The 14,308-nt window shown below is 48.8% G+C and overlaps 1 protein-coding gene across 3 annotated transcripts; it reads left to right on the top strand.

The window, feature by feature from the left end:
• The first annotated feature begins 2,232 nt into the window (after positions 1 to 2,232).
• Positions 2,233 to 13,153, top strand: LOC123049345 (uncharacterized). 3 transcript variants are annotated; one of them, XR_006423566.1, is made up of 4 exons: positions 2,233 to 2,603; positions 2,696 to 2,758; positions 3,314 to 3,398; positions 13,108 to 13,153. XR_006423566.1 is itself a non-coding variant. In XM_044472272.1 (3 exons), the coding sequence occupies exons 1-3, from the start codon at positions 2,374 to 2,376 to the stop codon at positions 3,354 to 3,356; spliced, it is 336 nt and encodes a 111-aa protein (XP_044328207.1). In that variant the 5' UTR covers positions 2,236 to 2,373; the 3' UTR covers positions 3,357 to 4,078. The 3 variants fall into 3 exon arrangements, 1 of the variants encoding a protein (XP_044328207.1); XR_006423565.1 differs by lacking the exon at positions 13,108 to 13,153 and adding an exon at positions 3,549 to 4,078 and having other exon boundaries at positions 2,234 to 2,603; XM_044472272.1 differs by lacking the exon at positions 13,108 to 13,153 and having other exon boundaries at positions 2,236 to 2,603; positions 3,314 to 4,078.
• Positions 13,154 to 14,308: the final 1,155 nt, after the last annotated feature.

Below are 14,308 nucleotides of genomic sequence, written 5' to 3'. Positions count from 1 at the left end.
CTAATCGGCGCCATGGGTACCACGGCGAGACGGCAAGGAGAGAAGGAAGAAGGAGCGGGTAGCGAGAAGAAGGAGATGAGCAAGGGGGGCTCCGCCCCACTCCCCATTTATAGCCGGAAGGAGGCCAACCACCGGCCTCCACGATTGCACGTAATGATGGATTTTCTCTGGACGCAGGAGAGTCTCGCCAAGTCGATTAGTTGCTGAGGCAGCACGGGGAAGCGGAGGCGCCCACGTCCTGTCAATTGCCACGCGTCAACCATGGCCGCAGGCGGTTGGGGCCCGCGGCGCTCTGCACTTGCCCTTTGGCTTCGCCTCGAAGCCAAGTTCGAGCACGCCTTGGGCCCGGGGGCTACTGTCGGCGTTCTAGGAACGGTGGTACCCAGACTTGCCTGCCTGCGGGCCACGACGTGGCTCTATCGGCGGCCTGGTACGGCCCAGCATTAGCAACAACAGCCCAAGACCCTCGCGAGGCGGACGACACCAAGACCTCCTTGGGGGCGGCCTCACTAGGCTGGCTCCCGAGGAGCGGAGATATCAGTGCAAGCAGCAGCTCACGAGGTTCACATGACGTGAGCCGTGACGACCAAGGCCAGGCGGGCGCCAGCGGGCACAGTGTACCAGTTTCCTCTTCGGTGCTAAGGAGGCAAGCGCAGGTGCGGGGTCCCGTGGAATCAGGCAAAGGTTTTCATATCGGTGCAACAAGACCAAGACCGCCAGGACGGCGGTCATCGCGGAGCCCACCACAGCGTCACCACCAGAGGCTTTTGCAGGCGAAGACCACTTTTGTCAAGATAGCTTGTACTAGTTGTCTCCCTTCGAATTTGGCCATTGTGGGATCCCCTCTCGCCTACATTTGGGAAGAGGACCAAGGCCACTATAAATAGGACTTAGCCACCACCATAGAGGGGGGATCATTCAGATCATCCTCTCATCCACCAGCTCATCGAGCCCAAGAACACCTCACCTCCTGAGGTTGTTTGTCCACTGTACTAGTTCTTCCTCAGCCCCTCGAGGCAATCCACCACAAAGCTGGAGTAGAGAATTACACCGCAAGGTGGCTCGAACCAGGATAAACTGCTATGTCTCTTGTTCGTTGGGTTCGACTAGCTAGGCCGTGGATTCAGGTAGCGGGCAGCCTGGGGAGGACGAGTTCTTCGCACGCACCCCAGAATTGTAACCTCTCAAACGTCTACGGAACCCTGAATCTGACAGTCTCCATATAAAATGGTTTATGAAAAAGCATGTCATTTACCTCTTGAACTAGAACATAAGGCATATTGGGATATCAAAGAGCTCAACTATGATTTCAAACTTGCCGGTGAGAAGAAGTTATTTGACATTAGCTCACTTGATGAATTGAGAGCCCAAGCCTATGAGAATGCCAAGTTTTTTAAAGAAAAGGTTAAAAGATTGCATGACAAAAGGATACAAAAGCGTGAGTTCAATGTAGGTGATCATATTTTGCTATACAACTCTCGTTTAAGATTTTTTGCAGGAAAGCTTCTCTCTAAATGGGAAGGCCCTTACATCATCGAGGAGGTCTATCATTCCGGTGCCAGTTTAACATATAATGAGGCTAGCCAACTCATCTCCTCGGTTGTCCCTTGTTTTCCTTTGATTTGGGCCGTTGGATGTTGGTCAAACAGTGTATTTTGCGTTGGTTGACATTGGATCTTCGTTCATTTTTGTTTTGACCGCAGGGTGAATGCATGGCAGGCCATGACCTGTGGGCTCGGCCACTGAACCGATTGGCTGGGTGAGCCTTGTGCCTGGGCGGCCGATCCTGCCGCACCGCGTATGCGAGCGTCACAGCCGAGCGTGCGTCGTGGGTGCTGCGCGCTATGTCCAATTCTCGGTCGCTCGTGTTTAATCATCTGCGGTTCCCGCTCACTCGCTGTACGTGGGCCTATCTTCTCCTTGTTCCCGTGTGTCGGTGTCGTGGCTGTTGTTTATTTGTGTGCGCGCGGCCTCCCGTGTCTGGATTGGCTCGTGTGAGGTCGTGATTCTGCTGACCGCGTCTCGCGCATGGAGCGAGGAGGGACACCATCGCCATGCCGCGTCGCGTCGTGAGGCGTACCTGGCGGCTTCTTTTTCTCCGGGTCGTCTGTTACCGTTTGCGGGCACTGCCACTTGGATCCCGCTTCCCTTGAACCCACGCGTCATTGGGGCTCATCTCTTTTTCTGTGTTCGCTTTGACCGATCGCCCATCTATGCACCGTCTGTTCGGCTGGGTAGTTTCTAGTGGCTCGGTTGGATTTGCTCGTCCACCTGCTTGTTGCGGCTGTGCTGCTGACTGTGGGCACCACACTGGGAAGGGCCCACCGGTCTGTTACTCACCTCCTTCTTCTGGGGTGTGGCTTGCTTGGTGCCATGGTGCCGAGCCTGACGTGCGGCCGGGGGCTCTGTGACGTGCGTGTGTCACTTCGTGGGGCTGCTACCGCGTCGCGTGCGTCTGGCATGCCCAGGCTGCTCGCTCGCTTCGCCCACTCGCTATCGTCCTCCTTTCCGCCCTACTGCTCGCTCTGTTCGTCGCCTCGCTTCGTCCCATTCGAGCGCCTGCACCATGGCCATCCGTTCCTCCATGGGTGCTGTTGGTTGAGGTTCTTTCTATTCTGCTCCTCCGGTTCTTTACTGCCGTTGTTGCTGCAATTTACTGATCCCGTATGTTTCCATTTGCTCCCTTCATGCAAAGTTTGCCTGGTTTTCACGTTGGCTCCTTCGTAGGAGTGTGGGTCATTCAGTCCTTGCTGTCCAGGTTAGTGCGCGCCTCCTCTACTTCTCTATGGGTGCGTGCCTGTTAGGTGTTTGATGAAATGCGCGAGGGCTGTTTGATGAAATATTTGTCTGGTGCCATGTGTTTTCATCTCGCATTAGTTGTGCGTGGTTCGTTGTGTTAGTTTCCGCTACTTGTATGAGGATATGATGACGCTGATACTTTTGTAAAATAGTGATGTTAAAAGGCGATGTATCTTTTTGTTTTGCTTTTATTTTGTTGCTTGTTTGCTGTTTGCGTTTGAATGGATGAACGCTTTTGTTTCCATCGTTGCACCTATTTTGGAATGCCATTGCAGCACGTGTGCTTTCTCAGCCCTTTCGCACGTGTGTAGGGTCGCACGCAAAGAAACACTCAATACTCGTTCTTTCTCCTGTGTTCTGATCTTTTATGTACTAATGATCTTTATGGACTGATTGTTTGACGATGGCATGTGATCTTGTCTTTCGAATTACAGTTGGTTTGTTTTTTATAGATCATATATAGTTGCACGCCGTTGTCTTATGCTGACCATTCGTTTCCCTTGCTATTTTGCAGGTTGTTCCATCTTTTACTGATCTCGTGCACAATCTCCGTTTAGCTCATTACTGCGTCTCCATTCTGCTCGTCCGGCCTTGTCAAGGTTTGCTGCTATGTGACTCTGCCTGTCTTGCTGCTCTACTTTCTGTTTGTACTTTCATGTTCTATAGCCTCTTAATTGTTTCAGTGTATGTTCCGGACATGGCCGGGAGTCATCTACTTTATTATATATTTCGTTCTTACATGTCAGCAGGATGTGTGCATTTGTTTCGGTTGTTATTCCTATTTTGGAGGTTGTGGTGGCCGAATGCGCTTTGCCATCCCTTTTGTACCTGTGGGAGGTCACAGAAGATGGCTAGCTCTGTCCTTACTGGGGTAGAGCCTGAGCTCTCCCGGGGATGGTTCTCGTCGAGTGCCTCGGCGAGAGTTTTTTTGGGGCTCAGCCTGTTGTGGGTTCATGAATGCTTATGAACAAGCTGATTTACACGCCATATGTTTTTTACAAGGGCTATATGGATTCGTCGTCCATGACTATAACTATGGTTGTATGATGGCCTATAGGAGATCTGCACGTTCATCCATAGTTATTGTGGTCTCTGTTGTTCGACACGTTATGCGCCTGGAGAGAGAGTTGCTTCATTTGTGGTCTGCACCTACCAATATGCCCATTGTTTTGTCTGTTGTCCCAGTTGTCGCTGAACAGACAAAAGCAATTGCTGGTACTAACATTTAGTTTGTGAATATACACAAATTTCCTTTAAATTGTTTGTATCATTGTGTTTATATTCTCTTGAATTCTCTTAGCATTGATCTTGATGGTTTTGGTGGATGGTCTAAGTATTGGGGGTTTAATTTCCTGGCAAGGAAGTTTATGCTTGCAGAAGCTATCTACATCCATTCATTCAGCACCTTTTATCTTCATTGACAATTTTACGTGACATCAGTTAAATCTTGACATAATTTAACACTAATCATTACAAAAAATACACTTTCATGATGATACGTGTTTGTCACAGTAGGTCACGTTTTCTGTCATGCATGTACATCCATGACGATTTTATGACAGAATCAAGATAGTCATCCTGTGCTGTCGTAGAAGTGTTCCATGACATTACCAAAATTATCATCACAGAAGTGTCCACTTCCATGACGATAAATCATGCGTCATATAAGTGCTTTCGTTAAGGGTGACCGACACGTGGCATCCACCGTAACGGGATGTCGTTAAGCTGTCGGTCCGGTTTTGGATCCGATAACCTGCTAACAGCAACGACCAATGCCGATTTTCCACATGTAAAATTCTCATTGGCTGACGGAACCACATGTCAGCTACGCGTTGGCACAGGTGTCACTCATCCAATGGGCGAGATGCGCCTATGATACGTTGACACATGGGACGGCCCAAAAGTGGCCCATAAAGATTAAATGGGCCGGCCCAACTAAAGGACCACAAGATTTAGCGGACCATAATGGGCCGGCCCAGCTAAAGGCCCACAAGATTTTGCAGACCATAATAGGCCCGCCCAGCTAAAGGCCCAACATTCTCAGTTAAGTCCCGTACGGTTAGTGTCAAATCGGCTCGTCAACGGCCCGTCCTAAACTTGTCATTATCGCGGCCCATTGTCACTTCTGGCCCGTTAACAATCCGCTAAGTATTTGGGCCGAATTAGGGCTCGGTGTGTTTCCGGCCTGTTAAAGGTCCTGCTTCATTTGGGCCCATTTATAAGCCATTGAAACGTTCGGCCCATAAACTAACGTGAAGGATACGGGTCATATTCGGCCATGTCTGACATTCGGCCTGTTAGAGGCCCACTATAGATTTGAGCCACTTTCAGCCTGTTGTGACTTTCGGCCTGTTAACGTCGGACGAAATCCATGGGCCATATGTGGCCCAACGCCCCATCGGGCGTACTAATGGTCCATAGAAAAATGACACTAATCAAGCCCGACCAAACTTCCGGCCTGTTAAAGGCCCGTGTAGTAGGTCAGCGCATTTACGGCCCGTCTGAATTTCGGCCTGTGGACGATCCGCATTGTAAATGGGCCACCATTTCGGCCTGCTAAGACCAGTGGGTTATTTGGCCCAATTAGGGTCCAATCTTACTTTCGGCCTATTAAAGGCCCATGTTTTTATGGGCTTGAGATATTTACACCTGTAAATGGCCTATTATTACTGAGGGCCCAAATTATGTTTAGGCCTGTTAAAGGGCCACTATGGGCACAGGCCTACCAGAAAAATATGAAAGCTTATGCTGATTTAGGCCCAGATATTTTTAGTGGGTACATGAAAATTTCGGCCCAAAATCGTTTTTAGCCCAATTGAAATGGGCCCGACGTATGTTAGCATGTTCGGCTCCTACAAAACTTTCGACCGAATACATTACTAAGATAAACCTACACTATACACGTCGTAATTACTGCAACCTTTGGCAGCATCATAAATGATGTATCACAACAAAATAAATTCCAACCATACAACAAAAGGCATGTTGGCATAAAGTTTACAGTCCTTGCAGATAAAAGCACCATCAGATTTATAGAAGCACAAATCATTTGACCTGAGTGCTAATGTTTCAGGCTGTAGAATCTGATGGAGCAGCACGATCTTACCCTTTTTTCAGCCATTGCTCTTGAACAACGAAGCAAATGTTTGATAGTCTGGTTTCAAAACCATTCATATCTTCACGACATTTGTCAACCACTATTCTTGTTTCCAACACAACGCCTATTAGGGATTGGACTTGTGTTTGGAGCACAGATATATCACTCTGTCTAGCCGGAACATTTTGTCCAGTAGGCGATTTGGGCGAGGTTACCTTGACAACCAACCCAGAATTACGCAGGAAGGTGCTTTTTGCACTGTTAGTGGAGAGATACTAACACACTGCAGCAAGAGGTGACATTGTGCCTTGGTAGCCTCGTCACCTTCAGGTGGTTGTGGCTGTTCAATCATTTGTTCCATAGCTTGCTGAAAATTTGAACTTGTAGATTAGTGTGCCAGATAAGTTACTAATGCGACAAAAACAAACAAAGTAGGTTTCACGTTTATACATAACTTATTTTGGTGAACTACTGTAATACATTAACATGTATTGTAGTGCCAACTACATAATAAAATCATTTTCGGAACATATGTCCATGTAGCATGCCTACTGTATTGTCTATTTCCTCACATTCGTTGACATCTAAGGATAAACAGACATGGTTTAAAGTAGGATGAAGATAGTATGACATCATTCATATCATGGGCAAACAGATGTAAAACAATCAGGCTATTCTATCATTGTGTGCGCACGTCAACATCACAACTACATTACAGATCAAGACCAAAAGAATATACTTCATCTCTTTTAAACCATGTAAGGTGAAATGATACGTTAAGACAACTGTGTATAAAAGTGAACAGAGTAACTGACATTGGCTGCAAACCAAGCAGTTAATTGAACACATCACTGTACCAATCAGTTCAAAGGCAGGAGGAGTAAGGACTTACAACAACGGCCTGAACTGGTGTGCTCATGCCCTTCATCTTGCTGGTGTGGCAATCCTTGAGGATTTGCACTGCATTCGGTTCAGGTTCTTTTTGGTTCGCACGGGTTTTCCTCTGTATTTGGAACAAGTCAATATAGATACGATAATATGGCACAGAAAAAGAAGGAACTAGCAGCTATTTACAAGAGCCTCGCAGTGTGCAATATAGCTACGAGATCCTGTTGTTTGTTGGAATTTCACTTTAGAACGGTTGGTCTTGTTCTTCAAACAGTTAGCCTAGAAGAAGATACACTTGTAAGGCACATACATAAACACAAGTTCAATATGTGGTCTGATCAAATAAATATACCCTACCTGATACTTTGGATCAGACTAGTGTTTAACAAGGCATGTCCAGTCTTCATCTGTAATATATTCCACTGGAGATGTTTGGGTGATTTCATTATTAGCCTTGCCTTCAAAGTGAGATTTTCTAAGGTGGTACCGATACTGTCGCAAAGCATACTGAAAAACATGAGTGCATGCTTGTTTAGTTGCATCATCTTTCGGATCCAACTTGAACCTCATCTGTTGAAAAAAGAATGTGAGTCTTATTAGGAGGAAGCTAGAAAGTATGGCACAGAGCAAGACAATATTACAAATTGCGATGAATAAAATTACTTGCAGATAAATGGTCAAGGAAGGTGTTAAACTGGGTATTGTCTTTCTCATTCCTGTATTGGATCCACGTTGGGAGGATACGTGCATGACACCTAACGACAATGGTTGCCTCTGATACTAACTTGGCTGACTCTGTAGCATCACGTGGCCTTTTAAAACCTGCCTCAAAATGGATCTCCATTCTTCCTCCTTTAGATTTTGTTAATCTGTCAAGCATTATCCCTGATGTATGTTTCCGCTTGCGTCGTGGTGCTAGTTCAACAACGAATATGGAAAGTGTTAGTGCACATCAAACTGTGAGAGTACATATAAAGGAGCATGCAACTACAACTTGACTCGGTCAGGTACCGTCTTGGTGTTGATGCTCATGAGGTTTGTCGGATGTGGGGTTCCGGCAAAATCCTTAAGGTTCGAACTCTGGGGTGCGCACGAAGTTCTTTCCCCCTACCGATCCACGCCCTAGCTCGCTAAGATCTCGCGGACGAACTCGACGAACTCACAACACAGAAAGACACGAGATTTACACTGGTTCGGGCCACCGTTGTGGTGTAATACCCTACTCCAGTGTGGTGGTGGTGGATTGCCTCTTGGGCTGATGATGAACAGTACAAGGGGAAGAACAACCTCCTGAGGTTGAGGTGTTCTTGTGCCTGTCGAACTTGTGTGGGTGAGATGGCTCTGAATGAGTTTGAGACCAGATCCGATGCCCCCTACTGTGGTGGCTAGTTCTACTTATATAGGCCCTGGTGCTCTCCCCAAATATTGAGCGGGAAGAGAGCCAACAACAGCGGGCAATTTGAAAGGGGACAGCTAGTACAAGCTATCCTGACAAAAGTGGTCCTCGCCTGCAAAAGGCTCTGGTGGTGACGCCGTCTTGGGCTCCATGGTGACCTCCATCTTGTCGTCCTGCTGGTCTTGGTCTTGTTGCACCGATACGGAAACCTCTGCCTGATGCCTCGGTACTCCGCGCCTACGCCTGCCTCCTTAGCACCAAAGAGGAAACAAGGACGCTGCGCGCGCTGGCGCCCGCCTAGCGCCCGCCTGGTGTCGATCATCATGGCTCACGTCACGAGAGCCTCGCGAGGTTTGCCCCGCCTTGATATCTCCGCTCCTCGCGAACCTTCCTGGAGAGGCCACTCTGGAGGAGGTCTTGCGTCGTCCGCCTCGCGAGGCTTGGCCCCTCGCGAGGGTCTTGAATGCCTTGTTGATGAAGTTGGGTCTTACAAGCCCGCTTGCAAAGCCATGCCGTGGGCCGCAGGCAGGTAAGTCTGGGGACCCCCGTTCCCAGAACGCCGACAGTAGCCCCCGGGCCCAAGGTGCGCTCGGGCTTGGCTTCGAGGCGAAGCCAAAGGTCAAGTACGGAGCGTCGCGGGCCCCAAAAGCATGCGGCCTTGGTCGATGCGTGGCGGTTGATTGGACGTGGGCGTCTCCGCTTCCCCACGCTGCCTCGGCAACTGCTCGACTTGACAAGTCCCTGCGACATGCAAGGAAAACCATCATTACCTGTGATCGTGGGAGGCGCCGGTTGGCCTTCGCTCGCTATAAATGGAGAGGGGGCCGGAGCCCCCGTCGCCCATTTCTTCCTTGCTCGCTTGCTTCTTCCCCCTGCTCCTCTGCTCGCAGCAATGGCGCCCATCCGAAGGTTTTCCGCGGACGAGAAAGGAAAGGCCCCCCACGACGATCCGGGGCCGCTCCCGCCGAAGAAGAGGTCGGTCCATCATCGCGACGAGGCGGCGATGCAGGTGGTGACGAGGCCTTGGTGCGAGCGGCCTCCTCCAGGGTACCCGCTACCCTTGTATGCCCGAGCCGAGGGCTCAGGAGGGCGGAGCGATGAGCGGCGTCACCCGCGCCACGCCCGTGGTCGCCGCGCGGTGGCGACGCGTACCGTTGCTCCTAGAATCCACGCCGCGGATTCCTCGAGCGAGCTTGTGCTATGAGCGCCAATGCCCCCAAGTTTCTAGATCTGCTTCCCGCGGTTCTTCCCCGGCGTGATGCCGCCGAGGGGGCCTCTCGAGCTCTGGCTGCAGCACGCCGACTGCGACGCTCCGGCGACCGGAGCAGAGATCAAAGCGGTCCCCACCGGCAAGATCTTCATGACCCGCGGCTGGGGCGAGGTTGCACGAGTCTGCCGTGCGGAAGGCGCCCTCGCGATCCATTTTGAGTTCGACGGCGCCTCCAGGCTCTTCTTCAAGTTCTTCAACGTGGAGGGCCGCCGCCTGGAGTGTTGCCCTGGAGGGGAGCGACAGGATGACGCACGCTCCGCTCGTGGCTACTCCAGCAGCAGCAGCCCCTGGGAGTCTAGCGACTCTCCTGAGCTCTACGAGGCTCTGGAGACGAGCGACGACAGCTACATGCCCGCAAGCTCTCGTCGTGCTCGTAGCAGGGCCGCGGCGTCCAGCCGTCGCCGTCGCTGATGTGGATGAGGTTGGCGCCGGCCTCCCGTGGCCCACTGTTGATGATGGCGTCCGCCACGGGAGGGTGTAGATAGGATTCCTCTTAGGTTCTCGTCTTTTGTTCCCTGCGAGGAATCAAGGAATGCCCCGTGGGGGCATGTAAGGATCTGTAATGCCTTTTGTGTATATATTCCCTGTTATGAAAATCTGCGAACGCATATTCTGTTCAGGCTCGGTCTCCCCTGTCCAACCTCTTGATAGCTTGTTGCTCTACGCTGACAGGTCCCAGTCCCCAGGCAGGCCGCAGCCATCGCTGGTATGCCAGGTCGCGTGCCGTGGTAGCCAGGAGGTGGGCGGCCTGAGGTCCAGAAAGAGCCCCCGAGGCGCGATGCTCAGGAGGTCCCCCTTAGAGCTCAAGCAGCCATGGTAAGGCAAGAAAGGGAGGCGGCGTGGCCGTAACAGGGATGCGGCAAGCGCGACCCTTAGGTCTATCGATTAGCCGGTCTGAGCACGAGACTTATCTCAGTAGTCCAGGGTCGATTCTTCGTGATGCGCCAGGCCTGTGCGCAACCACCCGCGGCGTAGCTAGGTGAGGCCCATACAAGTCTCCTTCTTCTCGTGCTCTCCTTAGTGCTCTACGTCCTCAGGTCCTGGCCCTCGGGCGAGCTCACCCGCCACTGGTATGCCAGGTCGCGATGCCGTGGTCAAGGTTAGGGGGTGAGGGCTGGAGAGCCAGTAAGAGCTCTTGATTCGCGATGCTCAGGAGCCCCCCTTTTAACGTGCAAGCGGATTGCATGAGGAAAAAGGAAGCTCGTAGTGCCGCCCGCTATCCTCCTCATGAGATCCCTACGATCCATCACAAGGATAAACTCGGTTTTGCCGTTAGGGTTGCCAGCCTGCCGCTGGTTGCTCCGCGAGGAAGTGTAACATCCCAAATTTTCAATTTGGAATGTTATACATTAGATCATCATTACATATCATATTTTATTGCATTTTGGTTGATCCTAGAAATTCTACGCAACTCAAGGACCCACGGAGAGTTGGGGATTACATTATTTTCATATTCGAGTCTTTCTCGAATTTTGAAAAGAGGATCGTTTGATTTTAATTATTTTTCTCTGAAATATTTCTTTTTATTAAAAATAAAAGAGAGAGGATAGAATGACTTCCTCAAAATTAATAAATATCAGAGATTAATAATAAAATCAAATAAGATTTTTATTCGGAGTTTTGTCGCTATTTTTATTTGAATTAGAAAAATATGCGTTTTTCAAAATTACATTTTAGGCCCAAATAAATGTTCACCTTGTCCGCCCTATTTTTAGAGGACGGGAAAAATTTATTTCGGGATTTTTGGAGTTCGTTTAGTATTTCTTTTCTTTCTTTTTCTGCACGTCGGAATTATTTTAAAAAAAAGTCAAACCGACTTCGGGCCGTACCCGGCCAGGAGACCTCGGGCTGGCCACTTTATAAGCCGCCGCCCGCAGCCCAACCAGCCCCGCCGCCGACCAAACCCTAACCCTAACCCCGCCGCCGCCGCCCGAGCCACCGCCGCACGCCGCGCCGCCGCCCCGTCGCCCGTCGTGGCCGACCACTGCCGCCGGAGCCGCCGCGCCGCCGCCCGCCAGAGTTCGAGGTAGCCGCCGTTTTTTTAAACCGATCAGTTTTATTTCGTAAACCCTAGTTTCGTTTTTGTTTAGATCGGGTCGGTTTATTTTTATTGGTTTAGTTATTTAGCGAACGTTCGTCCGTACGTTCGTTTTAATGAACGGTTTTCACCGTTTAGTCGCAGACAGCGAATGTTTGTGCGTTAGCCTCTTCGTCAGTTTTTCTTTTTCTCGGATGTTTCCGCGATTATTTTCGATCGCGATTTCCGATCCGATTTTCGTTCTAGTATAACTTTTCGCTCATTTATCGGAATCAGGCGATTCAAGCGCATAGAGTTTCGTCTTGAAACCCTCTTTCTGTTTAGCCAACTTAAACAAGTTTTTGCTACTGTAAAATTTGACTTTAGTCAAAATTAGTAAACAAAGCTTGTTTCCTTCGCCGTTTGAGTTTTGTTGCTTCGTTTGATTTGATTCTTTTTGCAAACCGGAATTCTTAAGTTGAACTTTCTGGTTAGATCTCTTATTTGAGTTTTACCCGTGCCCTTGCTTGATTGCTTATTGTATGCTTGTTTGTTGCGATAGAGTACCCGGAGTGCGAAGCGTGCTACTACGAGTCTCTAGGTTTCGCGGATCATCAGCATGGCAAGTAACACTTTGATCATACCTCTTTACTACCCAGTTTTATTGCATTAGATCAATCCTCAAACAATTGCATGGTTAGGATCTGAATTAAATTGTGGGTTGGGAAGTAGCTGAGGTAGTACCTATTCACCTCTTTATTATCAAACCCTGGGAGTTACTTCTACATTATGCTTATATTGCTATGCTATGCTCGTAGACGTGGATTGGGTTTTAGTGTATTCATGACAGATGTGAGATTGTTAATTAATGGTTAAACTTAAGGTGACAACTTAAATACACATCTGGGTGGATTGAGGCACCTGGGGAATCCAGTGATTGCCTGTATTTTTTTGGAAATCCCGGGGTACCGTGTGATTCTCCTATGGACTGCCACCCAGGCTCAAAGGGATCATGAGATTATTCATACTAGAAACTTCCGTGTGCAGCCACAAGCTATTATGGGCTCTAGCATTGTTGATTAAGTCGTGTGAACTCTTACAGTGGTAGACTAGCAGATGTAGGGGATGTAGGTGGTACTGTCTACCCATCGTAAGGTGCTAACGCTTCTGAAAGACTGTGTCTCGGTCATCCGTTTGTCAAACACCATGTAGTGCGAAAAATCCAACGGAGGAGATGGAGTCTTGTGGGGAAAAGTGTGCAAACCTCTGCAGGGTGTACAAACTAATCATGGTTAGCCGTGTCCCCGGTTATGGACATCTTGAGTATCTGGTTTTTGGATTATCATGTTGATCTCATCACTACATAACTAATTTTGATGGGTTGTTAATGATTACTTTTAATAAGGATTGAGAGGGGTTTTACCTTCTCAATGTTTTCAACAAACTTTGTAGTTAAATAAAATATATTCCTTTGCAGTAGGGAAAAATTGGCTTTTCGCAAAACATATTAACCATACAGCCTCCACCAGCCATATATACATGTAGTGATAGCATTATTCTGTTCATTACTCTCTTGTGTTACCTTGCTAGCATATTCCATGTGCTGACCCGTTTTCGGGCTGCAATGTATCATGTTGCAGACTTTTCAGACGACGAGTAAGGAGCCTTAGGTCGTGGTCTTTCACTCAGTGATGCCGTTGGAGTTGATGGACTCACTTTATCTTCCAAGCCTTCCGCTGTTATCGTTTTAGATGGCCTTAAGCCATATTTATTGTAATAAGTTCTCTTTTGAGACATTCGATGTAATAAGTGTGTGATTGCTACTCTGTTATAAATCCTTCAAGTACCGTGTGTGTCAGCATTACCGATCCAGGGATGACACTTATGCACAGAGATCAGACTGCTTGAGGTCTGGTCGCTACAAAGATGGTATCAGAGCACACGCTGACTGTAGGACACAACCACTAAGCTAAAGCCCTAGATCACTACTCTCTTCTCATTTCCGACTTCTCTCCATTTTCTACTCTTTAGGATGGCGGATGCAAGGATCAAGTTCACGCAACCGGATGAAGACACCCCATTTGGACGCCACTTGAAGGAAGTTACTAGGTACATGAATATTGGAATACCAAGCTTCACCGGGACTTACAATGCCACTTTACCAAAAGAGGAGCGCTGGATGATTCAAGTTCAAGTTCCAGGAAGGACATTCACTCCAGTCACTGAGCCCATAGAGTTTTCCTTCGATGCCCCAACCTGGAGTCTAGGAAAGAGTATGGCGGCTCACATCACCATGGGACGCATTGGAGAAATTTACCACAATGATCTCAAGGACACTATCTACCAGATTTGTGGGCACCGAGATGAGCAATGGGAGATGATCAGCACCAGGAAGGATAGATCGATTGCCTCTTTCATCCAGGAGTTAAACCAGCACATTCGACGCCAGGAGAACCAGATGTGCGCAGGCATGATAGATTTGAAGAAGGCAATGACAAGGATCACGAGTTGGAGGAAGAACTCAAGGCTACACGCGAAGATTATATGGAGGAAATCATCGTACTAGTGGAGAAGAATGGCGACCTGACAAAGAAGCTAGGAGTTTTCATGGGAGACCCTGCGCCAGGAGGAGAAGATGACAGTTCCACTTGCCCGGAGGACTACATCATCATCGACGACATCGACTCGGACCCTGACGATAGCGATGATGACTATGTTAATGAAGCTGGAGCAGATATCATGGAGTCTTCGACCGATCAATTTTTCTACTAGACCACCAAATCAATAGTAGTATTCCACCATGTATATAGTATAGTCCAAACACTTTTGCAACGATAGTTC

The sequence above is a fragment of the Triticum aestivum genome, chromosome 2D (assembly GCF_018294505.1).
Source record: "Triticum aestivum cultivar Chinese Spring chromosome 2D, IWGSC CS RefSeq v2.1, whole genome shotgun sequence".
NCBI classification, from domain to species: domain Eukaryota; kingdom Viridiplantae; phylum Streptophyta; class Magnoliopsida; order Poales; family Poaceae; genus Triticum; species Triticum aestivum.
Note: the sequence above shows the minus strand (reverse complement) of the source record. Positions and strands in the feature narration are given on the sequence as shown.

Bases quoted from the DNA above. Each gene is read 5' to 3' on its own strand.
- LOC123049345 (XM_044472272.1), top strand. From the start codon at position 2,374: ATGGTGCCGAGCCTGACGTGCGGCCGGGGGCTCTGTGACGTGCGTGTG. The intron at 2,604-2,695 runs GTTCTTTCTATT...CTTCATGCAAAG, and splicing joins CATGGGTGCTGTTGGTTGAG to TTTGCCTGGTTTTCACGTTG. The intron at 2,759-3,313 runs GTTAGTGCGCGC...GCTATTTTGCAG, and splicing joins ATTCAGTCCTTGCTGTCCAG to GTTGTTCCATCTTTTACTGA.